At 38.5% G+C, this 24,752-nt stretch overlaps 1 protein-coding gene across 1 annotated transcript in view; it reads left to right on the forward strand.

The window, feature by feature from the left end:
- ASXL3 (ASXL transcriptional regulator 3) overlaps positions 1-24,752 on the forward strand; it is a 129,807-nt gene that overhangs the window by 9,162 nt on the left and 95,893 nt on the right. The window contains exons 2-3 of the mRNA XM_051769645.1: positions 16,926-17,008; positions 17,345-17,347. Of these exons, the coding sequence (XP_051625605.1) occupies positions 16,926-17,008; positions 17,345-17,347 (86 nt within the window). The remainder of the gene's footprint in view (positions 1-16,925; positions 17,009-17,344; positions 17,348-24,752) is intronic.

The raw sequence follows: 24,752 nt of genomic DNA on the forward strand, positions 1-24,752 counted from the left end.
TGGTTCTCATTCATATTCTCTGTTTATTTTGAGGCATTTTGGACTTAGACGCTTGGTTTTTTTGGCAGTTTGATATAGCAATGCTGCAGCAGGTTGTATCTAGAGCAGTAGTGTTTAATGCATTCTGATCTGTTTCATAATTTGTGTCATTCATAATGCAGATTTTTGAGACATCTTGCAAGCACTCATCTTCTATTTTGGGAAGAAAAAAAGTATAATAACTTAGTGAGACTCACTGACTATCTGTGGAACAAGCTCCATAATTCACTGTTGAAGAAATCTTCAAATAAGTTTATATTGAAGAGATGTTAATACCTTTTTATTACTGGTTTCAAGATGTTCCATGGCTCCACAGGTGTGTATCTTTCTGAAGATGTCAGGGACTACCAAGTGTTTGCCCAGATTGTTCTTGTATTGAGGTCTCTTGGTTTTAAAGTTTGGGTTGGTTTTTGTTTGTTTGTTTGTTTGTTTTTGGTCGAGAATAAGAAAAATAGCCAATTTTGCTACATTGACAATCCTTGTCCAACAGGTTGCTTGTCTTTTTTTTTTTTTCCTGTTCCTGGGATGCTGTGCTGTCAAGTTGCGTTGCATTGCTAAACATCTCCTGTCTGTTAAGCACATGTCAGCAGAATGATTGGGCAGTTCAGCAAAAGCTTGGGTCCATCAGGCCAGATCATAGAAAACAAGAGGGCAGTGATACCGTAGAGCATGAGCTGCCTTTGATAGGTCTACTGATCTCTTGAAATAATGGTGGAGATTCTTGTGATGATTTCGTTTGCCCTGCCTTGTACATCTGTGCAGCTGGAGACTTTGAAATCAGATCACAGTACAACAGTGGCCTCCTGGGCAATAACTAAAGTGCTTTCTGCCAGGTATCCCAAAAGGAAATATTTGTTGGGAGGACAGAGTAAGGATTGAATATTTTGATATGACCCCTTGAATTCCTGACTTAGCAGACCAAATCTTTTCTACATACATACATATATATATATTTTTTTTTCCAATTATTGGGTTACAGGCCTGTAAAACTGACTTGGAGAATAGGCTACATTACTGGACATTTGATCTACTCAGCATCCTTTGGGTAGACAGTTATTGATACCAAGAAGTGGATGCTGTTTCCACCTCTTGGGTAGGTCCAGTTTTGTGGTTGTTTTGTCTTACCAGTCAAATTCTTCATGCTAAAATGCTGTTCCTCCAGTCAGTGTTGAGGGATCAGCTGGTACACTTCCAATTTCCCCTATCGCTTTTGGAATGAGAGCTACCCATCTGAATGGAATGTAAAGGATAACCAACCTTATGATTTTGTCTTGGATTGATGCTCCTTGTCTTTACTGAAAGTCTCTCAGTGAAATCTGTCACTTTTAGAGCATGGGATGGACACCCAAAGAGCAGACACTGAAAGAAAAAGGAATTACTGCTTTAAGCTAGCTTGAACGCTGCAGTTATTTTATGAAGAAGGATCTTTCCTGCTCTTCATGAGACAGAGTTCTAACGACGGTGAGCCCTACTAAGTGGTTGTGATGTTAAAACATGCTCTGGTTTAGATTTGTAGAAGCACTTAAGAAGTAGAAGGCTGTGGCTTCCAAAAGTAAACTCGGAGATTTTAATCAATCTGTCTGTGCAAGTTACTGCATGCTTGTTATACACGTGTCAGGGATGATTGTTGCATTTACTAAGTAACTCCATGGGAACTTCTCAGTACCTGTGCTATTTATTGGTCAGCCCCTCGCAGGAAATGTTTGATGTTAAATGTAACCATGGTGGCTTGTTAATTTAGCCTCTAGGTCCGCAGCAGCAATTGGCACCTGAAGAGGAGACTTCAGAATGGGGAGTTTTCCAGTGAAAGAGATTATAAATGTGGGAGAAGTGAACAAACAGATGCATAACTGACTGAAGGGTGCAGGATATAGGGCAAGAGATAAGCAATAATACGATTGGGCAGAGTGAAAGGCCTTGAGGATAAAGTGAGTGTCTGAGCAACAATTTGAGCTACTGTGTTCCGTGGACTCCAAAACGGTGGTCTTTAAACTGCTCTGTGAACTACACAGTGAAACTCCAGTAGAAGCTGGGGAACTAGAAAAAATTAGAAGTAGTAGAGTCCAAAAAGTTGATCAAAAATGTTTTGTATGAATTTTGAAAGATAGAAAAGCATTGTCTTACTGACTTTTAATCTGTTTAGAAAAAACAACTAACCAAAAAAACAATCCAAGATACTTTAGTAAAAGTAGATAAAATTGTAATAAAAACATTTTTTTTTTCAGGGACTGTTAGATTTTTTTTTTTGGTAGATTAATATTTAATTAAATAATTGTTATTTTGCGAAAAACCCCACTTCTGTCTCCATTAATTCATAGAGTTACCTACTTTGCTTGGAAATACTGTTTGATGCATTTTCAAAACATTCTCATCATACTGTACAGGTTGCCCAGAGAAGTTGTGAATGCCCAATACCTGGAAGTCTTCAAAGCCAGCTTGAATGGGCTTTGGGCAATGTGGTCTAGTAAAAGGTGTCCCTGCCCATGGCAGGGTCTTTGAAACTATATGATCTTTAAGGTCCCTTCCAACCCAAACCATTCTATGGTTCTATAATTCTCAGAGTCTTCAACACTTCCATTAAATAAAAAAAAAAAACAAAACAAAAAATAAATATCAATCTGTGCAGTAAATTTTAACTGTCCTTAATGATGACAGACTCAGTTTCGTACTGTAGTTTTTTATGTACTAACTCATTATATTAGTGTCTGAGCTTGTAGGAGAAAGTTTCAAGCTATTTAAAGTAGTGTTAAGTAGACTGAAATAATGCTCCTGTCATCATTTTGAGCCAGATCTACAAAATAGGCTACCTAGATAAGTGAGGTTGGTATATATGCATGGTGGTTGGAAAATGGTTCTAAAGGAGCTACAAAGAGAATAAGAGGTTTAAGAAAATTAAAAAAACACTGCACCTGTTTGCTGTAATCAGCATTGTTGGAGCTGTTATGACAAGAAGTTTCATGTGTTAAAGTGTTGTTAAATTTTGGACTTAATTTTATAGAAAAATATGGGTGTGGAGGAGGAGGGAAGGGATCTGGGGAAAGCATTCTGAGATTTAATGTTCTGAAAAAAAATAAGGTTTTAAATGCTCCATGCATACATAATAATAGTTATGAAGCTTATTACTTTTAGTACTTGCATACATTTTTTGGGATTAGTAGAAGATAATGAAAATGGGTTTATGTCTGTTGGCATGTCATGTGGTGAAAAGAGTGTGTGCCTGGGTGATACTGATGTAATCCTAGGGAGAAAAATGACAGGACTGCATTGGGAAACTGAATAAAATGGAGATGTAGCAATGAGAGGTAGAATAGCCAAGATACTAAGGGAGGAGAAAATCTGACCGACAATGAAAAAATGAGAAAAACCCTGACTTTCTCAGTTCAAGGATAAAATTGCATGTAATTTGTTTATTAATTTTGCTACCATTTCACTTAATTAGATAATCAGCAAAAGTCCCCAAACCTTCATCTTTAAAGTTAGGTTTTTTCTCAGGCTTTGGGAGTATAAGAATTGCAAGGAAACACCAAGATGGAAAAAAAAAATCTGTCTTCCCTCCTTTGTAAAAGACAGGGCCTTTGTCTTAGAAATGAAATATTATGTTTACATTATGTTGCATTCTGTTTATTTTTAGAACAAGTTACCCTATGGTCTAACTTAGCCAAAGGAGTATTGTTGAAATTATAGGTAATCCCTTTAAAATAATTGAAAAAAAACCAACCAACAGTTTGTTATCTGAAATATTTTCTCATTCGTTTGGTAGTAAAAACTCCTATTGGAATTTGCAGAATTGTTTTCAATTTATATTGCCTAGGTTATTTCTAGAACAACAACAACAAAAAAAAAACCCTCTTGTTGGGTATTCTAGGTCTGAGGCTGTCTTGGGTGTAGTGACCGTGATATGATAGAGTTTTCATTTCTCAGTGAAGTAGGGAAGTGGGTCAACAAAACTTCTGCCTTGGACTTCCAGAGGGCACACTTCAACATGTTCAGGACACTGGTTCAGAGAGCCTCTTGGGAAACAGCCCTTAAATAACAAGGGGGTCCAGGAAGGCTGGATATACTTTAAGAAGGAAATCTTAAAGGTGCAGCAGCAGGCCATCCCTGTGTGCTGAAACATGAGTTGTTGGGGAAGAAGACTGACCTGACTGAATAGGGAGCTTTTGCTGGAGCTTGGAGGAGGGGGTGGGGGAGAGTTTGTGACTTGGGAAATATGGGTAGGCAACTCAGAAAGAGTAGAAGGATGTCATTAGGTCTTGTAGAGAGAAAATTAGAATGGCGAAGGCTCAGCTGGAACTCTGTCTAGTCACTGCTGTGAAGGATAATATAAAGTGTTTTTATAAATACATTAGCAACAAAAAGAGGGCCAAGGAAAATCTCCATCCTTTATTGAATGCAGAGGGGAATAGTGTAACCAAGGATGAGGAAAGGGCTAGAGTACTTAATGCCACCTTTTCCTCCATCTTTAACTGAAAGACTGGTTATCCTCAGGGCAGCCATTCCCCAGAGCTGGTAGACAGGGATGGGGAGCAGAATAGACCCCCTGCAATTCAGGAGGAAGTAGTTAGTGACCTGCTGTGCCATTTAGAGACTCAGAAGTCTATGGGTTCAGATGGGATCCACCTGAGGGTACTGAGGGAGCCAGTGGAAGAGCTCACCAAGCCACTCTCCATCATTTATCATCAGACCTGGTTAACCAGGGAGGTCCCAGATGACTGGAATTTGGCCAACGTGGCGTCCTCCTGCAAGAAGGGTTGTAAGGAGGATCCAGGGAACTACAGGCCTGTCAGCTTGACCTTGGTGTTGGGGCAGGTTATGGAACAGATCATCTTGAATGCCATCTCGTAGCACTTACAGGACAACCAGGGGCTCAGGCCCAGCCAGCATGGCTTTAGGAATGTGAGGTCCTGCTTGACCAACCTGATCTTTTTTTATGACCTGGTGACGAGCCTAGTGCATGAGGGAAAGCCAGTGGATGTTATCTACCTGGATTTCAGTGAAGCCTTTGGTACTGTCTCTACAGTGTAGAACACATTCTTATGTAGAAACTGGCTGCTCATGGCTTGAATGTGTGTATTCTTCCCCTGATTAAAAAGTGGCTGGATGGCCAGGTTCAGAGGGTGGTGGTGAATGGTGTTAAATCCAGCTGGTGTTCGGTCACCAGTGGTGTTACCCAGGGCTCAGTGTGGGGCCAGTCTTCTTTAACATGTTTATCAGTGATTTGGACAAAGGGATAAAGTGCATCCTCAGTTTGTAGATGACACCAAGTTGGGCAGGAGTGTTGATCTGCTGGGGGGCAGGAAGGCTCTGCACAGGGGCCTGGACAGGCTGGATCAATGGGCCGAGGCCAATGGTATGATGTTCAACAAGGCCAAGTGCTGGGTCCTGCACTTTGGCCACAACAGCCCCACACAGCACTAGAGACTTGGGGCAAAGTGGCTGAAAAGCTGCCTGGCAGAAAAGGACCTGTGGGTCCTGGTCGACAACCATCTGAACATGAGCCAGCAGTGTGCCCAGGTGGCCAAGAAGACCAATGGCATCCTGGCCTGTATCAGCAATAGCGTGGCCAGCAGGACCAGGGCAGTGATTGTCCCCCCATACTCAGCATTGGTGAGGCTGCACCTCAAGAGCTGTATCCAGTTCTGGGCCCCTCACTTCAAAAAGGACATTGAAGTGCTGGAGGCGTGTCCAGAGAAGGGCAACAGAGCTGGTGAAGGGTCTAGAAAGTAAGGCATATGAGGAGTGGCTGAGGGAGCTGAGGTTATTTAACCTGGAGAAAAAAAAAGCTCAGGGGAATCCTTATCACTCTCTGCAACTACCTGAAAGGAGGTTGTAGCCAAGTGGGGTTCGGTCTCTTCTCTCAAGTAATAAGTGACAGGACAAGAGGTCATGGCCTCAAGCTGTACCGGGGGAGGTTCAGATTGGACATCAGGAAGAATTTTTTCACTGAAAGGGTGGTTAAGCATTGGAACAGACTGCCCAAGGAGGTGGTGGATTCACCATCCCTGGAAGCGTTCAAGAAACGACTGGACGTGGCTGTGGTTTAGTTGGCATAGTGGTGCTCACTCGAAGGTTGGACTCAATGATCTTAGAGGTCTTTTCCAGCCTTAATGATACTGTAATTCTGTGATTATTTCAAAAGTACAGTGTTAGTTCAGTAGTTACACTGGAAGCCCAAGTCTTGGCAGTGTAATTTTTCCATACAGCTAAAACATATGTTATTATCAACTTCTAAAACTTTAAATATAAAATTACATGCCTAAACCCCACAGACATTCAATTTATTTGCCAGTAGCATTTCCTAGGAGCTGACAATTTTTAGTGCTACGTTTGCTGAGGAGATGAGACTTTGGGAAAACTCAGATCCTCATGTGTACCTATGTTGTTTCACATAGAAAAAGAATAAAACCCATAGTGGAATATGCTGTATAACAGCCATGTTTTACTTTTTCTTTGTTTGCTTTTCTTACTTTACAGTCACCATCCCAACAGGTAACAGTTTAATCTGTTCAGTGTATAGTGAGGGGTCTTGGGATAAGAAATGTGCTGTGGTGTTAAGGGCCCTTAAAAATAGAAGCTTGTCTTGGAACAGGAAGCCTAGCTTTATGAGAATTCTCGGTATTTATATTCCCTTATAAAACCCTCTGTGATTCCTCTCAGTTGACCAATTACTTTGTTGTGATTCTGGCATTCAGTGATGGTAGTTGCATTATGTGTGTGGCTAATGCCCATCTTGCACTGTAACCTGGTCAGTGTTTGTCCAGCTTGACTTGAAGGGGTCAACCAGTCTTGCAGCTCAAAATAATTCCTTCAAGTAGGGTCAGGAGTTTGGAGCCTTCACAACAATTGCAGATATCCTGAATGTTTTCAGTTTGTACCCCCATGGGGGAAGACACGTTCTGTATTTTGTTTCAAGATCTGATTACAAACTGTAGGTTTAACAATCAGCATTTTTATCTCTTCACAAAATCCGGCTTTGAAGTCACTGTTCACTTTTCTTCTCTGTAGGCTGGGTGTCCTATTGAATTTGTACACCTGTGCCAAGTGATTGCTCCTATTGGTTTTAATCTCTAAGGGAAATCAGCATCCAGCTGGTAGACAGTTGTACTGATGAGGACCCATTGATTTTCCTCTTCTATCCACTTACCATCAATAAGAAATGTCCTTAGCTTTCACAATACTTTTTTCCTGCCATAATGTTGCCCTGTTACCTGTCTGGTCTCACTGTCAGGACTGGTCTCATTTGCTGTTTGCGTTGAATGTGGATGTGATCAACAGCCTGATAAAAATGTTTAAGTCAATATTTGAGAAGCCTAGATAAAGATAACACTTTATAGTGAGAGCTTTTTAATAATGTGTCCTGTTTGATGTACACCAGTGGTAAAGAATTCTGTTTTTAACAAAAAGACCCTTTTATATCAAGAATATTTATGATTTAGCAGTATCCAGAAGAGATGCATTTAAGAAAATGCAGACAACTTGTGTGCCATTTCTGGAGAAAAATAATTATTCCCTTTTTAACAGAACTTTTGCTTATGATGTTGATACTTTTTTTTTTCCAGCACAGTATTATTTGAAGTATTTTCTTTCATAAGAAGAAGCAGGCATGTAAACAAAATATTCTGTGTGTATTTCTCCAAAGTGATAGGCTTTTGAAAGATTATTATCTTCAATTTAGGATGTTCAGATTATTTTACAAGGTTGCTGGGGAGAGGTGAGCATGTGACTTTTCTCAAATCTTGAGGAAAGCTGTTTGTACAGCTTATACAGAACCATTATTTGTTCTTTATAATCTGCCTGTATTGTGACAAATGTTTCTTAGTAATAGTTGTTAAATAGTGTATTTTTTAAACCTTTAAACAGATACTACCAAAAATTGCTATAAACAACCAATATGGACTTCAGTTCTCCAATAAAGGGTGTATTTAAGAGGACAAGTGTGGGTGGAGTTAGGTGATGAGATGGGGAAAAGGGCTGTGTGGAAAGACTGCTGAAAAGGACTGAACAAATAAATGACACAAAATGGATATGAGTTGTTGAGCTGCAAAATATTCTTCTGTTTTTGAAAATCTTAGATGACTAATTGTCAACCATGCCATATGTTTGTAAGTAATGTGGGCTTCCAAATTTGTGGCAATTAAAACTGCCTAGCATCCCACTCCTGCCCTGTATTTTATTCTGTATACGAGTCAGTACTGAAGACTAATCTCTTATGACATTAATCGTCTCATGAGGAGAGACAGAATAAATCACAGTAGCCCTTCCTCTCTTCACTCATGAAGATAAATGCCATAACACAATGGCTGATCTTTGTTATGACACTAACCATTATATATTTAACAGAGATAGCAAAATCTCACTGACAGCTAACAAAAGAATTCTCTCTTTACACATTCTATGAGAAAGCTGTATTTCTTTAGTTCAAAAACATGCCTTATCATATCTGTTCTCAGAGCAATTTAGGCAGTAGATCTGAATTGTGCCAGTGAACTCTATTCTGTACATCATGATATCATGATTCAGACTAATAAAACCCGATGTGAAATAATTGTGCAAGCTTTGGAAGGAAATGGTATGCAACACCTAAGGACTCTTAAGACTGCGCTTTTCTATTGTCTCTTCTGACAAGAAACAATAGCTCTCCTATGTAAAATAAACAAACAAACGAGCATCCTTCCCCCCCGAAAAAAAAAAATCAAAAATCAAACCAATACCAAAATCATAATTTTTCATTTTGTGGAGGTTTTGGTTTTCCATTTTGCCTCCAGTATTTAAACAGGTGGGCTCAGGAAACTTAAAGAACTGAAAGTGCCTTTTTGCTGTGTCTGTGATTGCAAGGGACTTTTATTTTTTCCAGCTTTACCGCTTGCTGTACACCTCTTAGGAATTTCATTCCAGGTTTTGCATGTGTTAGATACATTCTGGTCTTTCTTTCTGGGATAAAATTACTAAGAAATATTCTTAGTTATTTTCTGCATCTCTATTTGCTTATTATTTTGAAGAGAGTATCACCCAATGAGTAAGGAACAATCCAGACAAACGAGTTGTGAAGTTTATGGACTTCCTTTGTGAAGTTAAGAGGATCAGTGTGACTTATACTGGCTGTTCACTTAAATATCAACATGTGCTGTAAATTTCATGAGTTAGTTTCATGCCATCTATACCACAAAATTAAAGTGGAAGTATAATTTTTACAGTTTTATATTTGCTGTCATTAAATGTATTTTAGAAACATAAATGTATTTATGGTACATTAATGGAGTCAATGTCAGTTGCATTATGAAACTTCTCTTATCTTTTTAGTTGTATGAGTTTTACCAGGATGAAATACTCAAAACAGCCCAAACTAATATGTAAGAATATTTATGTAGAGTGCATAGTTTAAAATATTTTATTTGTATTCTATTTGCTCCTCTTTTTTCCTTTTTTTCTATTTTCTTTTTTGCCTTCTGGAAATCTTAGGTCTGTGTCTTTAGGATACTGTCTAACAAGATAAGCTCTGATAGTAAAGCAGTGGCAAGAAAATCGGCGCAACTGTCACCTCCTGTTAAATTTGGTACATTCAGAGAGTAGCCAGTAGGAATTTTATTTCTCACATTAAAAGTAGCCCTTACACATTATGTTTGCCTGAGGAAATTAAGCGATGAAAGCTTCTGAAATAAACACGTATTCGTTCTCTCTGTTGATTTTTCTGGGAAGTTTTACTCTTTGTAATTATTTTTTTTTTAATTTTTCCATGATGAAATGTAAGTTATACAGCAAACCTTTCAGAAAAAAATAATCTGTATCATCTTTCAGTAGAGAAAACAGCATATATGGAAGCAAATATGCTTGAGGTTTGATGTTACTTAGTATTTTGGGGGGTTTTTTTTCTTCCCTTGGTAGTGATGAATGTATTCACACTGGTGGTAGTTCTTTCTTCTGTTTTCTGTAATATAAAGGCAGCTGACAGGGCCCTCATGTCCATTCAGCTCCATTAGTTCCAGTCACCTAAGCATGGTCTCTGATTTATACAGGGGTAAGTGCCGAAGGAGAATTTTTATCCCTGCTGGAATCAGAGGCATTTCAAGATTGTGGCCTTTGTGATCACCGAATGAGTACAGTTTCAGTAATATTTTTGGGCGGCAGAGCCGTGTTTTGCTCATTGTTCCTTCTCTGGAATAATGATTCATAGTTTTAAACAGCTTTGACCCATGTTTTTCAGCTGGAGGCACTGATGAAACTTCTACTCTAAATTAAATAGTCCAAGAATATGGTCCACAAGCCACAGGAGGTTGACAACACAATTTGTCCTGTCAACACCTAAGAGGTAGAGTGTGCTGCTGACAAGGTATTCAGTGCTGACTACCTGGGCAGCACTTGTGTACCTGTGTGTGGGTTTTGGGGAACCCATGGCAGTGAACTGCATCTGTATGAATGTGCTCGTGTTTGAGGAGGTAGAGGACATGGGAATATCCCAGTACAAACTGTGGTAAGGACTAGGGAAGAAAAGGTATTTTGGTAGGGATGTGGAAAGGTGGGAGATACGGAAGTTAGGGGTATTGCAACACCTCAGAAGATGAGAGTAGCACTTGGAGAGTAGGGAAATGCTGGGCTGAGGGAGAGGCAATGTAGTGTTGGAGTAGAATGCAAGAAGAGAGATGTCTTGCAGGGCTAATCAGAAATCTTGAAACTGGACTGAGCCTGTCAGAACTGAGCTGTCATTCTGGGAATCTGGATGCTTGAACTGAAATCATCAGTGGTAATTCTGTTGCTAATAGTGGAACCCATAACGACATAGCAAGTTTGAAATCATACTGGGGTATCTTTGATCCTGATCTTACAGAAATCTGATAGGATTCTGTGTGCTCACTAGGTTCATGCTGTTACAGTCACAGAGGTGTTTATGGGTCTGTGCTGACAGAGCCTTTAAGTGGAAGTTCCTGGTTGCTTGGACAGGCTGATTGCATTAGCAAAGAGAGAAGTGCGAAGGTTTCCATTTGTTTCAGTATGTCAGAGCAGATCAATAAGTTGTTGTAAGTCAGTTGTTTAGGGTTGAAAACTTTACATTTTCTGGCTTGATCTTTGAGGCCACTAGCAATGGCAAGATGTCACTGCTGTTAGAGCTTGTGCCTTTTAAAGGAATAGCCTGACTGTATGTTTAATTTAAACTGAATTTTAATCCAGTTCATTTTGAATTCAAAATGTCAAGTGTACAGTTTACCTGGAATTTCCAAAGTACTGTTGCTGCCTTTTTATCTGTTTGAAATATGACATTATAAATAAATTTTAAAAAGAACAATAAACGTGTTCAGACATCTCAGAACAAGCCTTAAATGATCCAGTTAAAGCAATGGCATAAACAAAGAAGTCGTTCAGCTTCTTTCTTGCTCTTTCCTTTTGTTCAGTGTTTTAGGAGATGATCATGCCTTACATATCTTACAGCAGGTTAGCAAAGCTAGACAGTTTCAGACCATCTTGTAAGCAAATTCTGAAGTAGAAATTCTCTTGCAGGAAATACTTTACCATTTGTTCCCTCTAGTTCCCATTGAAGTACTTCTGAGTGAAAGAGAGTTGGAGAAAATTATTTTATGAGTGTACTTTAAACCATTTGAAGTCTACGGGTCAGTAGCATTACCTCTGAAACTAAAAAAAGTGTGCACTAGCAAGTATGCACGTAACTGCTGTTAAAACTTAATATATTTCAGCAGGTTATGGAAATTTTGTGTTGCTTTCTTATTCATGTTACGTTTTTGTTCCTTTCCTTTTTTTACTTTTCTTGTTTATCTGTAGGTGTCACATGGATTACAAAGACAAATTCATAGTACGGGGCATACTATGAAAGACATGTCTTATGAAATGCACTTTCTTCTTCTTAGAATGCATAATTTCCTTATTGTAATTGCAACTGCTGAAAGACAAAAGTCCTACCAGAAGAATTATTATTCCCGTTTCAGCTTCTTTTAATATTTTAGTATCTGGAAACTACTCTTTACCTTTCTCTTGATCACCATCAGCAATAGTTCTACTAATATCTATGTGAGAATTTGTGTTAAAATGGATCATAGTGCATCTTCCCTTTTTATCACCCCTCTTTTTCATTTATCTTGTACTCCTCCTTACTGTTTTCGCCTCCTTATCCATCTCTATGCACTTCCTTTCTTCCCCCACTCTGTACCCTCCCCTCCTCTCTGAACCATTTACCCATCTTTCTTCACACAAAGGGCTTTGAACTTTTACCAGGCTGCTGATAATTCCCCAATGACTAAAGCTGTTAATCAAAAATGAACACAAAAGATTTTAGTGGGGCATTTCCCACAATAGAAATCAGTCCTCCTGTTAACCTCACATAAGCAACTGGATAGGACAATGCTGGATTTTTTCCAGGACACTGTTCTTGTACCCTGTTTGATACTCCATCTTTCAATTCATTAATTTAGTAATGGGTGGCTAGAAAATATTTTATATTTTCTGCTTAGGAGAAGGAAAGTTATTTTTTTTTGTTCTTCTAAATTCACCCTGCTGTCTTTGGGCAGTCAAGATTGCCCATTGTGCAGTTCAGCCTGACTCATATTTAGCTGATGAGTAGGAGCACTGGGAATAACTGTAGTCTTCCTCTTTCTTCTCCTCCTGAGTTAATTTAAATAATGTTTTAAGGAGAATAGCTTCAGTTTATGACTAGTGGCTCAGACTAGGTTTGACCAAGCAGATGTGATAAAATGATCCTGATCTTTGTCAGCTATCTGACCTTCAGATCCCTGCCAGCAGCTTCCAGAAACTGAATAAGCTTTGGCCCCTTCCAGATAACTATAGTCTGGTCACACAATCAGGATCATCAAGCCCACTAGACTGATCTGCCTGCTGCTTTTGGACCACAGCACAGTATCAGGCCACACTTGGTTCTTGTTTAGAAGAATTGTTTTCTGTCAGTGTAATAACTGATAGCTGCAGGCAAAGCTTCCCACTTTCTGCAGGAATGTTTATGGGTGGCAGGAGGGCTGACTCTCTGGTTTGCCTTTCTTCCCTCTGTCCCTCTGCTGTGTTGCCTCTACTGGTTAAAATGCAAATGATTGGACAGATTTTATTCAGGTAGTCAGTGTATATAAATTAGACGAACAATTCCATTACTTATATGGAGGTTCTCTTCCGATTCTGAGGGCAAGCTGAGCATTCAGGATTTCTCTCTTATGCAAAGCTGAAAGTCTTGACTCTGTACTAGAGTTTTCTTGTTAGCAGTTCACTGGAAAGTGTTTTTCCCCTGGTGTGGCAACTGATCTTTTTTGAGCAGTTGTCAACACACAAAAGATGATAGATGCTATGGTGAGAAAAGGAATTTGTATTTTCTTCTTGTCCCATATAACTGACAGGACTTTTCCAATGAAACTGGGAATATGTGTGTTTGTGGCATTTGTGTGATTATTTAATATGAAGTTGTGAGTTGATACTTGTAGGCGTCACAAATACAACAATTTGTCAGGCTGCTACCATTTGCTGAGAGGTTTGATTTCCACTGTGCTTGTTAGGATCTGAGCCATCTTCTCTTTGAACCATTAACCCAGGTTTGAATGAACACCAAGAATGTGTTCTGTGCAATGACTACTTCTGTTCTCTTTCAGATTGTCCTGATGGGTATCACATTATTTGTCCCAGTTATTTAGCGGCTGTCCCTTTTTAAGGCTGTGGTTGAATGGCAGGAATAAATAGAGCATATTTGATCCTCTGTGATAGAGGTTGCAGTCAGTGCAAACCATTCTTCTGTCATTGTCCTTCTTAACAAAATACATTGAAACAGTCATATTCTTCATGACAGTACTTTGGCATGCTTTAATTTCAGTGTTATTAGTCACTGCCCATATACGATATGAGTGTTGGTGGATGGAGTGGGAGGAAGGAGAAAGATATTTAAAACAGATTAGAGCTTTCTCCCCCGATGTGCATTAGTTTTTCTGACCAAGAAGCCTGTGAGCCTGTGACTTAACTACACTACTGCATTTTAGTATGTTACTTGCCTTAAGGCACAGTTAGTTATTCAGTTTGAATTTCTAATATTATTTTTAAAAGTCTTGGAAATGCAAAAGGGATTGCAGGCTTTTAGCAGTACTAATGGTGAGACACAGAGGCAAGATAGGCTAGTGTAATTATCAGTTCAGTGTATTCATTTGCTCACAGAATTTTAAAGAATACTCTGACGCTGTTTTCCGTAACTGAGGGAATAAAGTGATGTTATCATTGAAATGTTTTTACAAGTAATTATTTTTATTTTCTTACTGTGATAAACAGTGAACTTAAAACTGGGGGCGGGGGTGGAATAGAGATGAGGACAGACAGGATAGTGGGAGGGGCAGAAAAAACCCCCATCCTTACTTAGGTTCTCTGCTAAATTAATCTTCATTCTGATAAAGAAAACTTAATCATATGCAAAATAACACTATTTTCAATTTAAGCAGTGTTTGAATTGGAGAATTAATGCTTTTCCGTTAGGGTATGAACAGTTCTTCAAATAACAGGGTTTAAAGGGTTAGATGAACAGAATTTAATTCATGGGGTATATGAACTGCAGCCCACGCTACATGTCTGGCGTAAAGCAAGTCCACACAATGGGCAATTGTTTACCCCAGCACTTTCAGCCTGTCTAACATACTCTGCATTTCAGTTTGTCATTATACCCTGAATGTGTTCACTTCATTCTGTGGTATTTGAAATCTGCCCTGTGGGTTTCATTAAACTTTCTGTAGTGGTGTTACACATCCTACTTGTTGGTTTCATTGTTGTTTGGTGATGATGATCTTCCCTATCCATATGTCTGGCCATTGTTTCCACAGCCAGTTCAGTGCAGCTTCCTCAGCACAAAGTGCTCTCCCTTCTCCCATTGTCCAGGACAGGGTGACTTCTGATGTTTGCGTAGCTTTATTGTTTCCTTACTGTTATTGTTGAACTCTCATGGTAATACTTGGCACTTTACTGACTTTATAGAGTAGGATGTGATGTCGTAGAGAAGGGGACAGGGCTACCCAAATTTTCTCAATTGCAGGGAGGAGCTGCCCAGGTGTGCTGAGGGGCCTGTACTCAGGAAGAGAAACAGGGAATCCTCCACAGTGAGTAACCCCACTTTCAAGTGCACACAGTTTCCTTCATAGCCGTGTCCAGTACAGTGTAGTATCCTCTTTTGTCCTTTCCAGTTTGCTCTCTGGAATGTTCCCAGTTTAGTTATTTTTTTCCCTTTATTTTGGTATGTTCTCATTTTACCTTGTCCTTCTTCTTTGTCTTTTTTCTGAAGGTTAAAGTTTCCACTTTTGTTTCTTCACACCATTAATCTTTTCTCATCGTAGTCTTAATCTTTATACACATTGTCATTTTTCCAATGTGTCATTGTGCTTCTGTCACTAATACATCATATAATTTCTCTTCCCTTGCTGTGCAGTGGCCCTCTTCCCAGCCCTGTGTGCAGTTCCTTCTGTCCTTACTCATTGCTGTACTCTTACTCTTTCCTTTTCTCCTTTCAAATCACCTTTGGATTTTCCTTTCCTGATGGATCCCTTTTGAATCTTGCCTACTAATGTACATGAGATAAGCTCAGTTCAGCTCCCAGACCTTTCTAGTGCAGCCCTCACTTCTAATTTTCCTTTATGGAACTGAAAGATAAAGGATACAAAGCTCATCTCTAACAAAGAACTGAAGGATTTGGTAAACTGTGTTTTGGCTGCAAAAGAGAACAGGCAGTAAATCAGAACTGTAAAATGGCAGGAGAGGGCTGAGCTGGTCAAGTTGTAGTGAGTAGGGAGGCTTTGGTTTTAGGTGAGCTAGTTGAATTACAGCCCTGGCTAGCACCCTTCACAGCTTGATTTGCTGATAGGATGTGGTGATGTCTCTAGTTCCTAGTGGGCAGGAATCCATGTAGTAGTAGCTACTTTCACATTTGCCATCATTTGGTAACTACTAGAGAGAAGCTCAGGATAAATAGAATTGGACCAAACTGCTTTCATATTTGCACAGGGTAGAAATGCAAGTTCTGGCTGAGATACATGGTCAAGATGCTCTGGGAAGCTTGATTGCCGTGGCCTGTGCAGCACCTTTTACTGCTGATTGAAAGGTTTCATTTTCCAGGGCTGTCAGTCTGGCACGTCACATGAGCAAAAGAATGGCTGTTTGTTTAACAGCATAAAACTGATGGGGACAAAAAGGAAGTGGAAAATCAGAAAAATCCATTCAAGATGGTTCTGTCTGTAAAGAGGAGTGAGTTACTTTGGGCTCAATTGGAAAAGGCAAAGAAGTGGAAAACTGAACTGAACTGGAAAAATATACTGCACTCTGTCATGTAGCATCTTATGTGCTGTGACTGTTCTGACTGCTTCATTTTTCATTGTTTTTAGAAGCAAAAAGCATTTTAAAATTGAAACCTCACTGTGTCAATTCTCACAGTAGCTCCTGCTCTACAAATGGAAGGTTTTAGCCAATTTTTTTCGGAGGTCATGGTGAAACCTAAGTGTAGAATATTCAAATGACCTCAAATAGTTCTAAAGTAATAAAAACCAAAGAAAGTGCTAGTCTTTTTTATTATTATTATTTTTTCCCTTGGGTTTTTGTGGGTTTTTTTCCCCCTTGTGCCTGAAAGAAAATCTGTTGCTGTGTCATAAAATTAGTTGTGTATTTCAATTCTTGTATTTGGAACCTGGTAAGAATTTTTCCCAGGCAGATGTAGCAGATGATGTACAAAAACAGCAAGTAAATCTTTTTCTTGCTGCAGTTTTCTGGGTTGTATCTGGCCTTCCAACAGACAGAGGACTCCAGTCTCAACACTACCATTCCCTGCCTTTCACAAATGACTAGATAAAAACTGCATGATCATATAACCTTTCAGATTCACAGGACAGCTGTGTCTTGTCACTTACACATTTATTATTTCTTTCCAGGCATTGGAAAAGTACCCCAACTCACCCATGACTGCAAAACAAATATTGGAAGTCATTCAGAAAGAAGGGTTAAAAGAAACAAGGTCAGTGTTTATATGTTCTGTATTTTTGCTATATTTTTGAAAACCATCCAGGAGTGGTATATAATCTTTAAAAAACTTAAAAGTGCTGTCTGAATTGATTTCCAACTCCAAAGTGGGAAATATAGCTGGTAGGTTTATTAGTTCAAGGCTTTTAAAATGGTGGCTGGCTGGTTTAACTTTGTACCTTCCAAAAGGAGTCTGTGGGCCAGCTTAAGTCCAGTGGCTTTTCTTTACAAAGAGGGTGTGATCTGCTCAGACAGCCCAGTGCTACATCTCATTTTTGCTTAAGTACTGAAGCTTGACAGCTGGGTTACCTCTGCCACTGTGTGCATGGAGAAAGTGCAAGGTGAAGCTCGGCACACTTCTCCTCTCCCTTGGGTTTGTGGTCTGGCACTTAAATCACTGTTAGGACATGGTGGTGTTGCCTGTGGTTACAGGGGTTATGCTGATAAAGAACTGGGAATGGAAGGATAGGGGTGTTTGAACACTGGGAGCTTATCTGTGTGGCTGCAGAGGATGGATACAGCAACTGATAACTGATGCAGCAACTCCACTGCAGAGTTGCTTAATAACAGCATACTCTGGATGTAGATTTCAGCAATAATGATTAGGCTTTTAGGGGGAGAGATGGGTTATCCAGAACCTACAGAAATAAACAGTTGTCTTCCATAGACACCTGGTTCAGATGTGCACACAGCTTCTTGTTCTGAAAGGTGACTGTCTACTTGGTAGCTCCTGTAGTGACCTGCAAATAGAAACTTGAGCAGGAAGTAATAATAAGGAAAAATTGGTTGTTTGGTGGGGTTTCCTACAAGATGCACTTTCCTCTTCTCCAAATGTTATAGTAAAGTCTTTCTGTTTTAATAAATTGTTTTAATACTTGTTGCTGTATCAAACCAAAGGTAGAAATCTGCTTTTATTTTAATTATATCCTTCTAGTGTGTAACCTAAAGCCTAGGACAAGAGAACTTCAAATCTCATGTAAAGGTGAACCAGAAGTAAACATGGGACATATTTTTGCTGAATTCACTGTTGTTCCTAAGAAACAGAGCACTCTGTGTGATTGTTTGCACTGCATAATGGTGCACTACTTTGTTGGTAGCCTCATAACATTCTCATAATAGCTGTATTTTGGTAAAATTAAAAAAGAGGTGGTGTGCGAGATGAAGTTGAATTTACCACCTTTTACAGATTTAAGAAGTGCATTAGTTCCTGCCAAGAAACTGCTTCAAGCATATTTGGCAATGATGCCAAGGAAACAAGGGGATGAAAACTTTAGAAAATGAATGTCCAAATGTGTGTTATGCTGCAACGATTTGCATACAAGAACAAAAAAGCAAGAAAACACAATTTTGAAAATCTGTTTTACTAAGATACTGTTTCTCACAGCAGTGATTAGATTGCTTTCTTCTTCTTACGTCTTGTGATATGAGACAACTGCATGGGAGGGGCTCAAATGCCTGATAATAGCGCGTCTTTGTAATTTTAAAAATTCTTGTATCCGTGATCAGAACATGAATAAAATTTGGCGTGGAAAACCTATGGGAGGGAATGAAGGCAATGTTTTATGTTTTAAGTATAGAAAATGTCAAAGCCCTTTTTAATTGTTGCAGAATGGATAATAAGAGAAAGATTCCTTTAAAGAGGTTCAAAGCTAGAACTTCTTTCATTTCTTCAGTTACTAGGAAACAGAATTGCAGAGAAATGGGAAAGAAATTCAGATTTGTTATGATTTTTATTCATAGTATAATATGTGCAGATATGTGTGAATGTGTAGTAGATTGCAGGATGCTATATGTGGTCCTGAGTACCTACAAAACTGAGAAGGATAAATTCAATATTCTTTTCTCCATACTTGAAACATTCTACTATGTTATAGGCTTGGTGATCCTAAACTCCTTAGCCTAAATATTCTAAATTCTGCAGTTGTAAAATGAAAAAATGTTGATTCTGTACTGATTTTTTGGATTTGCATTTAACTTCTGATTTTATGTTAAGTTGTTTCTGCTGCATTTCAATATTGATTTGGCACAAACTTGCAAGATTATCTTCTTGCCTAACTCTTAGTAGGATCCAGTAAGGTATTTGACTTCGTACATGTATTCATTGATTGGGCCTCAGTGTGTATGTAATGTTTTCACAGTACTTGAATTTAAAGTCTCCCGTTCAGTTCATCCTGCCTGCAATCTTTTTCGGTACCTTTTTGCCAGTGTGGTGCCTTTGCTTTTACTAAAGATGGTCTTTCCTGGTCTCTTTGCTGCAGCCAGCTAAGATGAGCAAGGGATGTAAATTTATGATGTGCAGTTACCTGGCCATAAGCAGCAGAATGGCATGAGTGTATTTTATTCTGTATTGATTTGTGTATTCTTCCAAGTCTGAACTTGTGCCAGGAATATGTTACTACTTTAATATACTTTACTTATTCCTTTATACTGATTATCATTGTCAGGAGAACCTTGGTAATTCTAAATGAAGTTCTTCAAAAATTCTCCTCTCTACTGTTCCATTTTTAGATGAATGAGATTAATTGGCTTAGTCATTTTTCATATCTATTGCAGCATTAATTAATCTAAAGCTTTTTGCTGTGGTAGTAAATCTGAAAAAATAATGTATGATTTTCAGCAATCTCATTGTCATTATGTATAATCTTTAAAAAGACACTGTCAGACTATACAGCCTCTTTTTTTCTGTTTGCCATAAAGACATCAAGTTGCATATTTATTTTTGTATTACTCAAATAATTAAATGCAAAAGGAGGAAAATTCCTGAGTTACAAAGCAGATATATGTTACAAACAAAAATAAAAACTTCACTGATACATCCTGTGAGAGGTTATAGCCTACCTGGTTTTCTGTGTCTTTGAGGGGGTACTTGTTAAATACTTTTCCTGGTATGGTGGTTGATTGTAAAATGGTCGGCAGGCAGGTCTGCTACCTAGAAGGAAAAAAAAGTTTTAAGGCAAACATTTTGAGGATATAGAAAAAGCTGGTTTTCTTCTGTGAATGGTGGGGAGGAGGGGTGTTTATTTTACACTAACACCTGTGAACAGTGTCAGACCAACAGTCCTGGACATTGAAATCTCTTTACAAGGAAAACAGGCACCAGCTCACTTCAGTGCACAGTGCTCTGGATTTTCTATCCTAGAACCTGCTGTCCCCTTGTTTTGAAAACATTTCCCTCTCCTGTTGTAAATTTCTAGAGTTGCAACCTGGTGTGTATGCATCCAGGCATGGGATTTTTCTAGTGTACCATAGACTACTAGCCAGAGTATGATCCACTCTAGCCTCAGTGCTCCTTTTCACTGGCCTGCTGCCTCAATAGTTGTTCTCCATCTTGTATTTCTCCTGTTACTTGTTCCTGTTAAGGTCTAGAATTTCCATTACTGAATTGTGTTCAGGTTTTCTGCAGACCGTTTCTCTAACTCAATAAGATTGCTTTAACCATGTACTCTCATCTTTCAGCATGCTTGCAGCTCTTCCAAGTTTAGTGTCAACTGCTTATTAGAACTTGTTTCCTTTTGCAACATGACATATTTCTCTTTTTTGCTTATGGAAGTCCCATGAGAAACAATTTCCAAACAATCATTAAGTCAGGCTGTAGGTTGCCTGCTTGGGCTATAGGATACTTACTGCTGCTTCTCTAGCTACGGGGTCTGCTGCTATGTCACAAATAATATTTTGATAGATTTGAAGTAACTTGTTCTTGACAGCTCTATGTATTACTCAACTTCTTATTTGCTAAATGCTTCTAAATAATTTTTATTCCATATTTGAGGGGAATTGAAATTCAGTTGTTGCACGTCTACTTCTTTGGACCAACCTTCTTTCATCCTTTTTTTTTTTTTTAAGCTATTCACTAAGTGTTTTCCAGCCATTTGGAATTACTGCTATCCTCTACAAATTCTCAAAAATGACTGTTGATAATTCTGAGACTGATCCAGTCAGCTTTAATTACCTATGGTGAATTTCAGCAGATTTAACTGATTTGAGAATATCTAATTTACTTATTTATCATCTAATCAGTTTTTCCCGTGTTTTTTCCTGGTGTTGATTTTAGCAGCCTAATCATAGACACCTTTCTGATTAGGCATTAGCACCTCTGTTTTTGGTATAAGTGCTCAGTCATGGAAGAGCAAGCCAGCTTCCTATCTGTTAGTGTGCTTACACAAATGTGTTTATCCATGTTGTGTGAGTGAGTTTGCTGAAGTTTAATTTCCTAAAGCCAATTTTGGGTTTTTTTTGTATTCTCCCTTAATTTCCTAAAAATGAAGAATCATTCCTGCACGACCACTCAATGTTTTCAGCTGGCTCTTCCCCACGGGTTCAAGTCAAACCTAGTACTGCCTTCCTTTCTAACTGCTTTTTGCATCTTCTGTTCAAGGATTTTTTGTTCCTAACACAGGCTCAGAAACTTGCCAGATGCTTCTCTGTCTCTGTCTTTCTTTTCCCAGGAGATGCCTGTGTGGTCATAATGGGTATATTTAACTAGGTCATCATGTGTTTGAAAAATTTTTGCTGATTCTCACAGAAAAAAAAAAAAAGCTTCTCTCTAATTCTCTTAGTTTCTTGCTATATTAAACTCTGACCCAAGTATCATCCTTGGTTTTGTCCTTTTTTGTCATTACCTGGAAATTGCCTGGAAATCACCAGAAATAATCTATCTGTTCCTTTCTGTTTGGGGCACTGCACCTTCATGAAGAATAGGACCAATTGAGACTGCTTAAAATTATCAGGGAGACAAAAATAAGACAGAAGTTGGTATGAATTAGGTGTTTGGATTAAGGAAGAAAAGATTGACTATAGACATAGTGAGTCTTCAACTATATAAAAGATACGAAAGAGTGAGGAATGTTATCTTGAATGTCTGATATGGACAGAACAAGAAATAAGGCCTTTTAAAATTGTGGTAAGAGAAGATTCTGATTAGACAGTAGAAATTTTTTTAAAATTTTTTAATTGATTTCTGTCATGAATTGTGGGAGAGATGTGAGAGATCTCTACGTCTCTCCAAAGCCAATGTAGATACATGTCTGTCAGGAGTTATGCAGATTTGGTTGATCCTGCCCTGAACTAGAGGAATGAACTAGCATATCCCTTGATCCGCGGTTTTCTATGAAGTTTTTTAGATCAGTTTTCAGTACTTGGGCCGTACATATTGTTTGAGTCCTAGGGGAGAATATCCAGCCAACCTCTGATAAATGTTTGATGCTAATAACCCTAGATTATGTCTTGGCTTTCTGTAGTTCCTTTTGTCCTTTGCATGGTGAGGCTGGGAAATTGACTTGTCTGGATAAGATTAAAGCCAAGGTTTCTCAGTCCAAGTTAAAAGCCAATAAAATTTCAAAATGGGACAAGCACTGTTTAATTTCTTGGAGTACTACTTTAGCCCACAGCTATGCTAGCTATTTGCTTTCCTCCTCCATTAGACTCAGGATTGTGACTGGAATGGGATAATTTCATAGTGGTTTTGCTGTTCAGCTTCAGCTAGAGTAACTGACCTCTGTATGGTCAAGTAACTTTGATTCTGTTCAGGTAATTCATAGAAGAGTTTAAAAGAAGTCCCTTTGTCTCATTCTGTTTTTCATTTTCCAATAAGAGTCTTAAACTTCTTTCTCTTGATGTTTCTTTGTTGATCTTAGTTTCAACTGTGGGAATCGAAGTCAGTCCTATCTCCTCATCATCAGTTTTTTCCTCTGCATGTTTTGTCTTTTGCTCCGCAAGACTAAGCTATCTATTGACTTATTGTTGTGACAGTAGTCTTTCAGAAGACTAAGAGGTGCTTGCCATTGGCACTGGCAATAGTGCTGTTTCTTCTCCACTCCACAGTGTTGATAATATTTATCATGAATGATATCATAACATATTAAGTCTTCTGAGCCTAGGAAAGCAGCAAAGTATGACGCTAATAATAGTCTCGAAGACACTCTTACTAGATTTACACACTTTTTACAGAAATATGAAACTAGTGGGTTAGCTAGAATTAAACGCACTTTGAACTGCTGAGTGGAGTCATCAGTGGAATAAAACACATGATCCGTGCAGGGTCTGTATTTAGCTTTGAAGTTAGAGGGGACTCCTGAAAATATTACCATCACTTTTGAATCCTTTGATCTTTCTGACAGTGTCTCTTTAAGCCTTTGCATACTTCATCCTTAGAGCTATTGACTTAAAAATAAAATCCCTTCTGAATGCTGCTGTTTCTGTAAATAGGCTAAATGAGCTGGCAACTGTCTTCTGTTGTTTATCATTTTAAAGTTCCTTGTTTTATTGTGTATGCATGTAGACAGAGAATTTTTTGCTTTCTTTCTCTGTAAAGTCATTCCAAGATGTCATTATGATTCATAATTAAGTCATAGTTTTTATCTTTCACTAAAAAAAAAAAGAAAAAAAGAAAATGCTCTCCAATTAAAAAATTAATTGAAAGGACCACAGTTTTTGTCTTAAGGCTCTGGTTGTTAATAGAAGAGCACGTACAGTTAAAAGGCTTCTGTGGTTGCATATGTCTGATAGAATTTATTTGGGAGCCTCTTCAGCTGAAGGGAGTGCATTGTTTTGTCTGAAGATAGTTATTCCCTGCAATGGACTGAAAGGAAGCCTTGATGGAAAGAGAGAGAGAAAGCTATTCAGATTCTTTTGCCTGGCATTATTAGGTTGATTTTCATGCATCTACAGATGTGGCTTTTGGCTGTAGAGTAGTGAAAGAAACAAGCTTTCAGTACAACCTGTCTTTCTGCATAAATTCACTTCAGACACCTCTTTGAAACGCACTTCTTCCCAGTGTAACAACAAACTGCCTAATTTGGTAGGCCGTTTTGATAGCAGCAATTTGCCAGCTGAAAATCTCAGGCTTGCTCCTTCTTGCTTAGGCATTCCCAGCATTGTTATGCACGGTGCAGTTTAGCCTGGTAAAAATTGGTGAATTTCCTATATTACTGCGTTCCAACCTTGGCACTTTAACTTGCATAATCACACCCTTGCCACCTCTGTGGTAATTATTTCACGTTTTAGAGTGATGGAGCCCTAAAACAACTATGGTATTAGCTCAAGCCAAACGTCAGGGTTGTGAGTTCTGGACTCCATGTTGCTGCATTGTGATTACTGTTAGTTTAAAGCTAGCTTGCTTATGTCTGGACAGCAGTAATCCCACCTCTGTATTGATTTGGAAAACTAGTTTTGGATGCAAATTAAACAGGTGTAAAATAATAAAACCTCAAACGTTTTCCCTCAGCTAATGCAAAGATGACAGAATTTTTATTTATTAGTGATGGTGAATCTTCCATTATGTATATTATACAAGATACATTTCAATATAAGACATTTTACTACCTTGAATGTACTTTTTTTTTTTGCTTGACCCACCATTGACCTAATTTCTTCTCCATATTTCTAGTATTTTAGAAATTATCTGGGCTGTTGTGTTAGCTTCAATGCTGCTCTTCTTTCCTTCACAGGACAGTTGAATCTCTGTCTAGAGACTTTAATAAACAGTCCGGTAGAATCAGTCTGCGTGTCAGCGTTTTTTATAAAATTACCTTTGTTTCATTTTGGTTCTTTTAAGTAACAGGTACCCCAGTTGTTACAGGCAGGCTAAAAATCATGCTTATGTCACAGATGAAAAGTCTTGTGTTAGTTTTATTAAGTGGTGGATTTAATTTTAGAAGTATTTCAGATGATAAATGACACAATGTGAATTGTAAGAACCTTTTGAGTATGACGCAGAATACTTTGGAGGATACTGCTCTTAC

Source organism: Manacus candei, unplaced genomic scaffold (assembly GCF_025592945.1).
Source record: "Manacus candei isolate 608988 ecotype Guabito, Panama unplaced genomic scaffold, ASM2559294v1 h1tg000008l, whole genome shotgun sequence".
Lineage (NCBI taxonomy): Eukaryota > Metazoa > Chordata > Aves > Passeriformes > Pipridae > Manacus > Manacus candei.